At 40.1% G+C, this 15,028-nt stretch overlaps 1 protein-coding gene across 2 annotated transcripts in view; it reads right to left on the bottom strand.

The window, feature by feature from the left end:
* Positions 1-15,028, bottom strand: part of SPATA17 (spermatogenesis associated 17) — a 177,785-nt gene that overhangs the window by 148,010 nt on the left and 14,747 nt on the right. For both annotated transcript variants that reach the window (XM_054023967.1, XM_054023969.1), the window contains exon 5: positions 9,191-9,294. In XM_054023967.1, the coding sequence (XP_053879942.1) occupies positions 9,191-9,294 (104 nt within the window). The remainder of the gene's footprint in view (positions 1-9,190; positions 9,295-15,028) is intronic.

Here is a 15,028-nt window from a genome sequence, read left to right as displayed (position 1 = left end):
CCTTTCATCTCTAAAATACCTTCTTCCAAGGAATAAGAGGAAGAAGCACAGCTGCATCAACCAAATGTTTACCGGCATTCACACTAGTCTACTCAGAATTCATAAAGGACCTACTATGCATGCATCAAAAACACTGGAAAACAGTCCTTTATGTCATGGATTTATTACAATGATAGGATATTTTCTTTACTTGCTGTGTTTTAATTTTAAAAATAACTGAATAAGAACCATAGCTAAAGAAAGTGTGAGTAAAAGGTTGCAACTTTTGACTCTGATCAAAAATGAATCAAAAGAGCTCCTGTTGTCCCCATTGCTCTCCACTCCACACTACCATATCATCTGCCAACCTGTCATAGCTTCCATTTAAGCAAGTAGTTGCCATGACTAAGTTAGTTAAAAAAGGATAACTTGCAAACCTCAAGAAGGTAGGTGTCTAAAATAAATGGGAATACAGATATATACAAACTGCACATGTCAACATGATAACCATCAAATATTTGTTTTTCTGCAAGCATAGAATCATGGAATAAGCTGCATTTATTTTGTATGTTAAATGTTCTAATCCTCACTCTACTCTCTGATCTATTTTGCCACGACTATTTTCAATAGTCCAAAACTCTTTTTTGCTCTTTATAGGCAATATCAAAAATGTTGCTTTCTTTCCCTCTAAATGTGGATCAGATAAAGCAGGCGTTTAAAATCAGCTGGTCAAAGAACCAGGCATGGCAATATGCTGTCTTGGACTAATATTGATTTTAAGGTCCAATATCTCATGATATGCCAAAAGTGAAATGGGTGTTTTATTTTGTATAAGAGTTGTGAATCCAGGTTTTCTAATGATACACACAAATTGTCTCTAGCTCTGTCATGTTGCAGATATAAATCCATAAAACTATGACATAATATAAATAAAGAATTAATTTTAACAAATGTTTTAAGGTTAAAAAAGTATTAACTTTTCCGATAATCTAAGGCCTATATAAATTAACTAAGGCCTGGTCTACCCTATGAATTTAATTTGAATTTAGCAGTGTTAAATCGAATTAACCCTGCACCCGTCCACACAATGAAGCCATTTATTTCGAAATAAAGGGCTCTTAAAATCGATTTCTGCACTCCTCCCCAACGAGTGGAGTAGCGCCAAAATCGATATTGTCATTTCGAATTAGGATTAGTGTGGCCGCAATTCGATGGTATTGGCTTCCGGGAGCTATCCCACAGTGCACCATTGTGACCGCTCTGGACAGCAATCTGAACTCGGATGCACTGGCCAGGCAGACAGGAAAAGCCCCGTGAACATTTGAATTTCATTTCCTGTTTGCCCAGCACAGGAAAGCATAGGTGACCACAGAGAGCTCATCAGCACAGATAACCATGCAGGCCGATAATCGAAAAAGAGCACCAGCATGGACCATACGGGAGGTACTGGATCTGATCGCTATATGGGGAGAGGATTCAGTGCTAGCAAAACTTCGTTCAAAAAGATGAAATGCCAAAACTTTTGAAAAAAATCTCCAAGGGCATGATGGAGAGAGGCCACAATAGGGACTCAGATCAGTGCCGCGTGAAAGTCAAGGAGCTCAGACAAGCCTATCAGAAAACAAAGGAGGCAAACGGTCACTCCGGGTCAGAGCCGCAGACATGCCGCTTCTACGCTGAGCTGCATGCAATTCTAGGGGGGGCCGCCACCACTACCCCACCGCTGACCATGGATTCCAAGGCGGGGATAATCTCATCAGCCACACCTGAGGATTCTGCGGACGGAGAAGAGGAGGAGGAGGAGGAGGAGGAGGAAGAGCTTGCGGAGAGCACACAGCACTCCGTTCTCCCCAACAGCCAGGATCTTTTTCTCAGCCTGACTGAAGTACCCTCCCAACCCAGTACCCAAGACCATGACCCCATGGAAGGGATCTCAGGTGAGTTTACCTTTTAAAATATAAAACCTGGTTTAAAACCAAGCGTTTTTTAATGATTAATTTGCACTGAGGACTTGGGATGCATTCGTGGCCAGTACAGCTACTGGAAAAGTCTGTTAACATGTCTGGGGATGGAGCGGAAATCCTCCAGGGACATCTCCATGAAGTTCTCCTGGAGGTACCCAAAAGCTTTTGCAGAAGGTTTCTGGGCAGTGCAGCCTTATTCCGTCCTCCATGGTAGGACACTTGACCACGCCAAGCTAGTAGCAAGTAATCTGGTATCATTGCATGACAAAACCTGGCAGCGTATGGTCCCGGTGTTTGCTGGCATTCAAGCAACATCCGTTCTTTATCTCACTGTGTAATCCTCAGGAGAGTGATATCGCTCATGGTAACCTGGTTGAAATACGGGAATTTAATTAAGGGGACCTTCTTACTGGGCAGTTTGCCTGTGGCTGAAAAGAAATCCTTCCCTGCAGTTAGCCAAGCGCGGGGTGGGGTGGGGAGGGGGAATTGGCGCTGAGCTTTTCGCCTTTGGCTAGCAGGGATCTTCCCTGATACCAGCCACGCGGTGGGGGGAGGAGTTCAGCGTTCATCCCAGATAATTCATGGCGGGTGGGGGGGCGGGGGGTTAGTTTGGTTTCTGCAGGGATCTTCCCTGATACCAGCCACACGGTAGGGGGAGGGATAGAGCGATCATCCCAGAGAATTGGATGGGGGGGGGGGTTAGTTTGTTTTCTGCTGCTGAAGGTTAACAGGAAAACTGCAGCAGTCAATGATCTTTGCTTGGTATGTGGGAAACGAGGGCGCAGAAGCCGAAAAACAATGGCTTACCATGGCCGCATGCGAGCCAACTTCTGTTTCCCGGACCTGCGTCTGTGATCTCTAACACCAAAGCCACAGGCACTCAATATTAAGATGGAAAATGTGACCTTGTACTGAAATCACATGTGCTATGTAATGTGAATAGTGTTTTTCACCGTGAAAGAGTATAAGCATTGTTCTGTAAAATGTATCTTTTTAAAAACTTCTCTCCTTTTTTCCATCCCTCCAGCAGCTGCAAATTTTTCAAGCCTCCCTCTTCCGTCCCGAAGGCTATCTCAGATAAGGTGGCGGAGAAAGAGGAGGCGAGACGAGATGTTCTTGGAAATAATGGAATGCACCCGCAATGAAAGAGCTCATTTGAATGAGTGGAAGGACACGGTATCTAAGTACAGGAAAGATGCCAGTGAATGTGAGGTCATGAGGGATGCTCGAGATGAGAGGTGGCAGGCTGCAACACTGGGGCTGCTGCGTGATCAAACGGACATGCTCCGGCATCTGGTGGAGCTTCAGGAACGGCAGCAGGATAACAGAGTGCCGCTGCAGTGGCTGTATAACCTCCCTCCCCCCTCACCATGTTCCATAGCCTCCTCACCCAGACGTGTAAGAACGCGGGGGTGGGGGGAGGCTCCGTGCACCCTCCCACTCCATCCCAGTGGACAGTCCAACCAAAAGGCTGTCATTATATTGAATTTTTTCAGTGGCCTTTTACTTCCCTCCTATCCTCCTCCCAAACCTCATCCAGTTTACCTTGTCAGTTCTCTCCCTATGCTTATAATCAATTAATAAAGAATACATGATTTTTAAACGATAGTGACTTTATTTCATATAAAAGCAAGCTGTGATTTAAGGGGGGAGGGTGGTTTGCTTACAGGAAATGAGTAAATCAAGGGGGCGGGTTTTCAACAAACAGAACTTTCACACCGTAGCCTGGCCAGTCATGAAACTGGTTTTCAAAGCTTCTCTGATGCGCAGCACTTCCTAGTGTGATCTTCTAATCGCCCTGGTGTCTGGCTGTGCATTAGCAGCAGCCAGGCGATTTGCCTCAGCCTCCCACCCCGCCATAAAGGTCTCCCCCTTACTCTCACAGAGATTGTGGAGCACACAGCAAGCAGCAATAACAATGGGATATTGGTTTGGCTGAGGTCTGAGCGAGTCAGTAACGATCGCCAGCGACCTTTTAAACGGCCAAATGCACATTCTACCACCATTCTGCACTTGCTCAGCCTGTAGTTGAACAGCTCCTGACTCATGTCCAGGCTGCCTGTGTATGGCTTCATGAGCCATGGCATTAAGGGGTAGGCTGGGTCCCCAAGGATAACTATAGGCATTTCAACATCCCCAACGGTTATTTTCTGGTCCGGGAAGTAAGTCCCTTGCTGCAGCCGTTTAAACAGAGTAGTGTTCCTGAAGACGCGAGGGTCATGAACCCTTCCTGGCCAGCCCACGTTGATGTTGGTGAAACGTCCCTTGTGATCCATAAGTGCTTGCAGCTCTATTGAAAAGTACCCCATGTGGTTTATGTACTGGGTACCCTGGTGCTCCGGTGCCAAGATAGGGATATGGGTTCCATCTATCGCCCTACCACAATTAGGGAATCTCATTGCAGCAAAGCCATCCACTATGACCTGCACATTTCCCAGAGTCACTACTCTGGCGTTGCAAGCTTCCACAGGGCTATCGCCACTCGCTTCTCAATTGTGAGGGCTGCTCTCATCTTGGTATTCTGGCACTTCAGGGCATGGAAAAGCAAGTCACAAAGTTCCATGAAAGTGCCCTTACGCATGCAAAAGTTTCGCAGCCACTGGGAATCGTCCCACACCTGTAACGCTATGCGGTCCCACTGGTCTGTGCTTGTTTCCTGGGCCCAGAATCAGCGTTCAACGGCTATGACCTGCCCCATTAACAGTATGATCTCCAAAGCCCCGGGGCCCGCAGTTAGAAAGAATTCCATGTCCATGTCCTCATCACTCTCGTCGCCTGGTTTGCAGGTTCTGGTTCAGCATAAACCGCACGATAACGCGCAAGGTGTTTACAGTGTTCATGACTGCTATCTTGAGCTGAGCGGGCTCCATGCTTGCCGTGGTATGGCGTCTGCACTGTTCACCCAGGAAAAAGGCACGAAACGGTTGTCTGCCGTTGCTTCCCTGGAGAGGGGGAAGGATGTACCCAGAACCACCCGTGACAATGTTTTTGGCCCCATCAGGCATTGGGATCTCAACCCAGAATTCCAATGGGCGGAGGAGACTGCGGGAATTATGGGATAGCTACCCACAGTGCAACGCTCTGGAAATCGACGCTAGCCCTGGTACATGGACGCACACCGCCGAATTAATGTGCTTAGTGTGGCCGCATACATTCGACTTTATACAGTCTGTTTCCAAAATTCGAATTATATAAATTCGGATTAATCCCGTAGTGTAGACGTACCCTAAGACAAATAATTGTGACACTGTTTCTCTAAAATATGTGAATTAAGAAACATATATGATGTTACAGTTTGGTATCTTTTTTTTCTTTTGTGTGTGTGTGGATCATCTGCATAAACTACTCATAGCTTTCTCATTCAAGCAGTCTTCCTAAACTCATGCTACCTATTGTAATGACAAACTTTAATGTGCATTTACACCATCTAATTGGCAGCTCTAACCACCAAAGTGTTTGCTTCAGTGTTGTGTCAAAGCTAGTTTTCGTGTTGTGTGGAGACGCTCCGAGCTCTAATACCATTGACACAGCACTAAAGAAAAAGTCTTGATGAAAGCAGCTAAAGGATGCATGAGTTAATTAAGGAACAGTTTCATCAGTAATGCTCCAGCTGCTTTGTTTCACTCTGGAGATGAAAAGCAGTCATAAATGTGGCTTAACCTGAGCCAGGATTATTAATAAGTTGCAGAAGTGTGCCAATGAGTCTGTCCCAAACTTTCAAAATAACTGTAATAGTAAAGCTGTAGCAAAAATCAATCATTTTATAAGGGTACATCTTTAGGCACTTAGTTGTTCTCATTTGTCTATGCATTTTTATTTATGGCATTTATTGTAATAAATGGTTAAATGTTTTTTTATATACACTAAATAAATATTTACAACTACAACTAAATTGTGAGTGTCCCTGACATGGTGTGTTGGGGGAGGGAAATATGCAGAGAACCTCTCCCCAACCTTCAATAGCACTCCCATGCATTACACAGTCACAATATAGGACCAGCACTTCCTGGCCAATGTGCTTGGTAGCACTTCTTGACTGGATGGAGGAAAATCTATCTGAGTTGAGAACATGGCCAGGGCACAGTTCCCCATTGCATGCCTGTTGGATTCTATGAGGTAGGTGCTAGGGGGCAGTGCACACCACTTTTTAAATTTATGCCTGTGAAGAGATCTATGCAGTGATACTTATTTCTAGAGAAAATCCAGTGATTCTCTTTCAATACTCAAAATATGTATTGTATCTGATCAATTTGGTTGACAAGTGCATTACAAAATGTACAATTTATTTCTAATGGGCAGGGCAAATTTGGGTTTAAGTAACAAAAAATTAGTGGAAGACTAATAATAAATAGCTACCAAGATCAACAGAAGGATATACTAATGAAATTAGTCATGAAATTAATTTAGCTATTTTTTATACAATTGCATCATACATTTAATGTTACAAGACATAAAGTAACAGTCAAAACCAACATCTATCTAATACAATAATAGCTAAAGAGAATATGACTTCCAATTTGAGTTTCTGTCATAAGTAAAGGATGTTCGTTCTTCTGCACTCAAACTTAATAATGTTTTATTAATGTTACCATGTCTATGGCTAATTTTTAATTTCATGATATCGTTTTCTTGTTCTTAACCTGGGGCAGTTTTTGCATATCGGGCAAGAGGTTACAAGTGTATATGTCTACCAAATGCACACTCAGCCTTTAAAGTAATCAAACTAATTTATCTTTGTAAAACGTCTAGTCTCAGTATGCAAATATATTCTTGCATATGTATTAAAATAAAATACTATACCACTAACTATGGAGCAGATGAACTATAACTAAATCCAAGGTTGCATGGTGGCCTGTGCACAGTAACACTACTTTGCCTCAGTGATTAAATAAATAACCAAATACATATATATACAGTTTTCAAAAATTTTGAGTTGATATTTATAATACCATTTAATTCACAAAGATGAAATAGCATTAATTGTTGTTATTAAATGCTAATAATGAATAAAAGTATTAGAAAACATGGACTTCAAAAATAACAGATCAGCACCAAGAAAACATACCCTAAAATAAAGCTTCAAATACACACAGGTAAACTGTCCAAAATCCCTAAGAGCCAGAAATCAGATAAACAAAGAAGCAGAGTATAAACATATCAACAAGAGAAATAAACCTAGCAGACTGAATTTGTCACATTTATGATGAACCTGATACATGACAGGCAAAACAATAGCTCTCTACATTAAAAGAAATAGAAATCATTTCCTCTCCTATTTGCCACAACTCAAGATTTGAAAAAAATATCTACATAGTGTATTGACACTTTACGCATATTAATAATCTGAAACAACCATTAAGGAATTTAATGAAAGAGCCAAACATACAAAAATAATGCAGTACGATACCAAATGTATGGTGTATGAAACAAAGAAAAGTCATATTGGGGGAAAAAACAAAATATAAACTGCAATAAATCCATGTTCAGTACAGTAGAAATGCCACTTCTCATTATCTTATTTTATCTATATATGTCATAGGCTTGTAGGTCAGTTACTTGCTCTTGTTTCAGGTTCAGGAACCAAGAGGAGATGATTGAACTATTTTAAACAAGGAAGTAGACCTGCATCTCAGCAGTTCATCCAGTTACAAAGTACTCATTTTAGACTCTCAGCAGGGTCAAGAGTAAATCCTAGATAGTGATTAAATGTATAGGTTTACTGATATGACTGCCCAGAAAAAAGCAAACCTGGGATTTTTTGTCAGAATTTGGACTGGATGTGGTAGGAGTTAGAGATGATATAGTTGATACAATTCCCACCATTACAATTGCTTTCAAATTTGATTTCTGTAGTTGAAATATGAACCAGCTTTGTATCCATAAATATGTGTCTAAATGAACAGTAAACAAAAGGTGGATGGAGGCAGTTATATTACTTCTAAAGCAACATATTTATGAGACATGATAATTTACATATTATCATAAAGAAGGTGCACCATAAAAGAGTAAAGAGCTACTCTTACATAAGAATACTGGACATTAATAACTAAAGACTTTTAAAAACTGGTTGGACTACCTGTAAATTATATTTATTTCATATAATACACTTGAATAATATTTTATTATTTTAATAAAATAATACTTATTATTAATAATTTGGCTGAACTATGTCTCTTGCAATGTCATCTAGACCCAGATTTCCAGAAATTGGTTTTAACTAAACAACTTGATACATTTACCTCACAAAAATAGGTAAGCTTTTTTTTTTGTTCGGTTGATTTAGTTTGTTTGCTTGCTTGTTTGTTTGTTTGTTTTGAACACCTACAAAGTTGCCTGGGTAGTGTCCAAGTCCCCTAACAGGCAAGAGTGATGATCTCTGTCATTCAAGACAATCAAAGTAAGGGCAAAGAAAAGATGGGATATAAAGCTAAATCACCCGGTGATCATGTTAATGAAAATATGTACAGTGCCTTATTACATCAACTGTTGCAAGGAACTCTACAAAGAGGCAGCAGTAGTGTTTTATTATGTCTCTAATAAAGAAGCATTTCTGACATCTGTAAATTACCTGTCTTAAGGAAAAACAAAATCTTAAAATGTAAGGGTCCTCTGATGAAGCTGAGGTCAGTAGAGGTACACCAGGGAATAATTTGGATGGGAATGTTGTTATTTATTATTTCTTTATCATTTATTTATGCTGCAATTGCAGAGACCCAATCACAGGCCAATCCCCCACTGTGCTAGGCACTGTACAAACACATAACAGAAAAAAGCAACAGAGAGTCCTGTGGCACCTTTAAGACTAACAGTTAGTCTTAAAGGTGCCACAGGACTCTGTTGCTTTTTACAGGTCCAGACTAACACGGCTATCCTTCTGATACTTGACATAACAGAAAGATAGTCCTCTTCTCCAAAAAGCATTCACTCTAAGAGAAATGACAATGGATGGATACAGACAGATATGGGAGCACAAAGAAACAAAGAGGTCAGCATGAGAGGCAGTGGTCTGAAACACCAGCTCCCTAACGGTTGCCAGGTTTTCTGTAGGAATCAAGGCAATAGCAAATGACCACTGAAATCAATCAAAGTTCTGTATGGGGACCAGATACAGAATATAGACATAAGTCTTTATATTTTTCACTGTCAACAACCAATTTCCAATGCAAACATTTTAAAAATCCCTTAATCGCCAACACAATTAATTCTGAAGAAGAAATTAAAGTTTTATCACTCTTTTTTATCTTTACCTGACAATCTCATTATTCACAGAAATAGCTTCCAGATATTTCTTCAGTGCATAGTAATTATGGATATATTTTCGGATATAATAGCCTCGCCATCTTTTCTGAATCTAGAAGAAATATATTTTTACTTCAGTATATTTCATGCAATATAGTAGTGAAAACAGTTTGCAATACTCTTATAAAATACGTTATGTTTTTCAAAGGGTGATGGGGCTTTAAAAAGTGACATCACACATATACGTAAATTTGTCTTTCCATTAATATAGTGACGGTGAGAAGTAAGTTTTGTACTAAAATTGTAGCATGAATTAAATATTAAATGCAAATATTATTAGAGATGTTATCAAGAGATGACAGTGATTATGAGCTAATCGTGATTTAAGTCATTGCCTGCATTGAGGTGTGGCAGGGAGAAGAGGCTGTGCACAGGCTCCCAGAGTCATTGCACCTGGTGCCACAAGTCCTGTAAGAGGGATAGGAAGTACATCCAGAGGTGGCCCCTGTTACAATGATTTACAATGCATAGCATTGTATCACCCCAGCTCTAATGCACTCTCAGCAGTACACTGGGGGTCTGATCCTAAGCCCAATGAAGTTAGTAGAAGACTTTGCACTAACTCCAATGGCTTTTTAATCAGGCTCTCTATGAGGTTTCTGGTAGCACTGCATGTGCTACAGTTCCCTGGGTCCTGCAGGCAAGCGGCATCATCCTGCAAGGTGCTGACCACACACACTATACTCATTATTATTAAGAAGCAAGACAGTATAGGGCTATTTGTTAAGTAATTAGTCATAATATTTTCATAGAATGCTATCCTTCCAACAAAACTGATGGGAATTATGTAGAAAAAAGGACAAGGGAAATTTCTTACATGTAAATAATTACCTTAATGTAGTCCTGTTTATTAATACACTATATTAGGTCATATGGTCTCCTAAACATAGCATCAGGATAGGGGGATTCATAACGCTACGTACTTTAAATTGTATGCCCCAATTCTGACTATAATGTCCCGAGAATTTAATCAACAACACTGCTCAAACAAACTCTGCTGCTTAATTCTGACCATGGTGACTCTAAAATAATCACTTAGCACTGTAATATCTGTTTCTTTGGGAATGGAAGTAAGAAGTAATTAGCAGCAGAGTTGTAAGAATTCTTGTAATTTCAGTGCTTGCTGACTAAAAATCAGATTAATTCCTATGTGGACATTCAGAGACTAAGAGGAGGCAGCTTGTGCCTCCCCTATTCAGAGAATGTGGGGGCCAGTGCAGAGGGCTGCTCCCACTCCACATTTTCTCTCCTGTAATATATATCAATATATGTTTTCTCATGTTGACTTTTGTGTATATTTCCTCTTTGCCTTCTCTTTCCCTCCAATCCTTATGTAACTTTCCCTACACACTGTTCTCTATTTCCTTCCTTTTATTTTCTGTCCTTTCTTCTCATGTTTTACCTAAGATCTTTCTCTACATGTGACACTTCTCATTTCTAACTTACCACTCTCAGCCTTATATCACAGCCTTATATCACTCGCGCCCCCATTCACCTCCCAATACCCATCCCCACAGCCCAATGTCCACACACAGGACTTAGAAATGCTACTAGACACCTAAAAGCCAAAGGGCTACATCTACTAGCTAACATGCAAAAGACTGGGGTCCCTCTCCCCAGCAGCCTGGAAAATTTGAACACCCCTGTACAATTACACAAACAAGGAGGAGGATTTTTCTCTTTTTTTTTGTTGCTCTTGCCCCTACACACCGTCCGTCCCCCCCACCCCTCCCCTCTTGAGGACTCCTGACCAAGGTAACAGCACAATACATATGCTAACAAACTTAAACAAAGGCTTTGTTAAACAAAGCACTTAAACAAATGTGCTGTTAAAGCCATTTAAAGAATGAATGCCCTCCCTAGCCATGTTCTGCTCCTTTAAGGAGCAGAGTGCAGCTCCACGCCCCCTCCGGAGTGGCGGGCCTAGCCCCAAGTCTCTCCGGTACCCTGTACCTGCTAAAACCTTGCCGGTACTGCCTACTGGAGGGTCTTTGGGAGAGGGGCTGCCTATTACTATATATCCGTATAGTATCTAACACAACGGGTTTTGACTAATAGGCACTGCTGTAATAAATAATAATTATATAAGCTGCTACACGCGGAAACAACAAAAGTTAAGTATTAGGCACAGTCCTCTGCACTACGTGGTAGTAAATCTTGTATCACTTTCCCATTCACTTTCTTATACACAACAACCATGCAGAGTAAAAAAGGGAGAGGAAGGGGAAGAGTGAAAATGGGCATATTTGCAGAGATCTGGGATTAAACAGAATTTTTAGTGTATGAATGAAGGAGTAACTTGGCTGCCATATAGCTGTTCTCTCCTTAAAGCAGTTTGTACCTTATCTTTATTCACACGATACTCCAAATTTGTGTGGTCCATCAACCTCTTTATGGAAATTTTTCAAGCTTTAAAGACAAAGGCTGAAATCTTGGCCTTACTGGAGTCAATGGCAAAACTCTCAGTGTTTTCCTTGGGGCAGGATTTCACCGCAAGTGTCAAATTCTGCCCTCTATTACACGATTATAAATCCAGGGTAACTCCATGGACTTCAATTGGAGTACGCTAGATATATGTTAGTGTAAATGAAAGCAGACTAGATTTAAAAGTTTGTAATGCTATGATTCCATTTTCCCAATTCTGCATGTCAGAGGCTACATGAGGGCATGAATCTATATAATACAAGTTGTTTAGAGAATAAGGTGTATCTTCAACCTTTTACACAAAGGTTCTGTTTATATTAAAATTTGCTACATAAAAATTGCTGAAAATTTTGCTTTTGCAAGAGAATACAATGTTTTATGATTATATTGCTTTTTAATTCCAAGGTGAATGTTTTAACACTTCTAAAAAAGGCAACTGTGTATGCCCTTCAAAGTAATTAGCAAGTTTCAACAGTGATTGGTACAAAACAATTATTGTCATTGATCAGCACCGAACAGATAATTTTAAACAAAGTCATTGTGTGCTCAGCAGATTACAGCTTGTTAACAGGCAAGTTCTAAATGACCTCTTAAGCTAGTCAAATCAATGATGCATATTCCTCATTAAGTAACATCAAAATGTAAGTGGTCTTATAAATAATGTTTATTTTAAGCACTAAAACAAATGGCAAAACCTTGATATATCAAAAGCCATCTGCTCATGGAGATTTTTTTTATTATTATTATTTTATTTTGAGGGGATTACTTTGGTTGCTGAAAATTCACAGCAACCTTAAATCATCCAAACAGAAAGAGAATAATATCTCACCGCCCAATATTCAAAAAGTAAAATTGATTCATGGAAAATAAATTCAATATGATAAGCTTATGTTTTAAACCATTTCTGAATGCTTCTGTTTTTACAAAGGTGAGAGACAGATAACAGTAGCTAGGGCCAAACAATCCAGGGGCTCATAGAGATGTGAGATAGCTTCTGAACATGACCACTATGAGTATACCCTAGTGTTGAATGTTACTCCTACTATTGCAGTTTTAAGCCTTTTCCTAATGTAACTAACTAGGCTGATACAGTTATGAGGCAAAACACTGATTGTGTACAAGAGGTTAAGTCCATGAGTCACATTTCACTTTTAATCTAATCTTGATTTTAAAAGAATTTTCTAAAGCTTAGAGTATAATGCACTTACACACTAAAGAACCTATTCACGACTTTTATACTCCAGTTTTCTATGAATGTAACTCCACTGATTTCAATGGAGTTACACTCATGTAAAACTGGAATAAAGCAGTTATAAATCAGGCCCTATAGCAGCTATCCCTAAACCCAACAGACCTTATTCTCTACTGGCCTGCATCTTGTGCAGCCATTTACACCTGTGCATAAGGAGGCAAAATGGGTATAAAACTCTACCATATCAAAATGTTAGCATTTTACTTGCATAGGTATCAATGACTACACAAGATGTATGCAATGGAGACTCTCAGCCAGTGTTTATAAGTAAATTAAAACAATGGACCAGATCCTCTATTGGTGTAAATTGATATATTTGCACTGAAGTCAGTGACGCTAGGCAGTTTTACACCATTGAAAACAATGGGACTATGCAGATTTATATCAGCTGAGAATCAGACCCAATATTATGATTACAAATGTGCAAAAAAAAAGTTTTGTTTTATGTTGCATATCAAAGGCCCTACTCTTTTCCTTTGGAGTTTTGCACAAGTATATTTGACTTGAGTATGTAACTGCTTCTGAAACCTGGGAGTGCTGAAAGAGATAAAGGATCTATTTCTGAGCTGATTTACAAATCCTGTGCTTTTCCACTGACATCAGCTGCATGAGATGTAAATCAGTGCAGCATTTATCCCATTGTAGAATACTTTTAAAACAGCTATTAACTAAGCAATAAACTAAAACAAAATATGTATTTCTGGGCAATTGGAGCCTACTCACAAAGGGGGTAGGATTTGCCCCTAAGCGTCTTCAACTCCTAAGATATGTACCAAGGGTGAGATTCTGTGCTATGACTTTGAGAGAATCAGCACTGAACTCACAACCCAGAGGAAGAGGTGACTAAATTGGTTTAACTCACTCTTGTGCCCTCCCAACCTTGGGCTGCTCTAAGGGTGATAGAGGCCCTTGGTATAACCTAAAAAGCTCCAGAGGTCTGTTACAGCAACCTCCCAAGGCTGCCCTATGCGGATCTCCATGGCACTGCATGTTGCGGTCCTGACTCCAACATACCCCCTATATCAGGGCTGGAGATGGAATCCTTAGAATAAAGCCTAATGCCTGGCTTCTGCAGTTCCTGCATCAAGGAAATCCTCCCCCATACACATATCAGGCTTTTAGGGCCCTTTTACACCACTCTGGCCCTTTTATGCAGAGTAAAGAGGCCGGAAAGGAATGAAGATCTCATTCTAAAGACTATTTATGTTCTTAAAATTACACATGTGCTTAAATGTATTGTTGGATCGGGACCCAATGGCCCAGGAATGCAATACTTTACACTGCTAACCACTTATGTAATGGATACAATAGATTTTGCAGTTTTCCCTTTGACAAACGTTATTATTCTCTGTTTTTATTAAATGAAGTACAAGGATTGTTTGCATCCTTCTTTCTCTAAAGAATCACTGATTACATCATCACTGAGGTCAGCACAGTTCTGCCTATGTATTTAGTCAATTAACTTGTGTTCACTTTGCCAGGTGGATGACTGCTTCTGCAGCAGTAGAATAAATAAATTATGGGGCCATGCCATGCACTAATATGTATCCATGTTTTCTCTTACAAAAGGCACATGCAGCAGAGTATTTTCCTGTATTTCCTGAGAAAAAATATTTGCAATATTATTAACTAATGAAGTAATTACACTGTCCATTACAAGACCAAAGATACCATCATATGATAGCTGCTCAGTAACCTGTGTGAAATGCATTTTATGGTCCCAGTCTGGTTCCTAGGGAACAAACATACATATTGCACAAACTATCACTGCTATTTGCCACCCTTGCTGGCAGTTTCATCAGAGACAAATGGGTCTGGAGACTGAACTACCCCAGCCATCTAGAGGTTTCTTTAGATCAGGGCTGACGCACATTAGCAGTCACTGCTCATGTATCTGTTCTGTGCCACGGTTATCAATCCAGAACCTTTCAAAAGCATTAAAATTCACAACGATACATAAAGTCTGCTGTGTTCTTACCTCCTCTGTGGAGAACTAATACAATTCAAAAGAATGAGATGCTTATTTACACTGCACCTCCTCCTACTGTGAAACTAAAAATGAAGGAGGCGGGAAGATATACATAGGAAATTAGGAAGTTATTGTTTCAAA

This window comes from Malaclemys terrapin, chromosome 3 (assembly GCF_027887155.1).
Source record: "Malaclemys terrapin pileata isolate rMalTer1 chromosome 3, rMalTer1.hap1, whole genome shotgun sequence".
Taxonomy (NCBI): Eukaryota; Metazoa; Chordata; order Testudines; family Emydidae; genus Malaclemys; species Malaclemys terrapin.
Note: the sequence above shows the minus strand (reverse complement) of the source record. Positions and strands in the feature narration are given on the sequence as shown.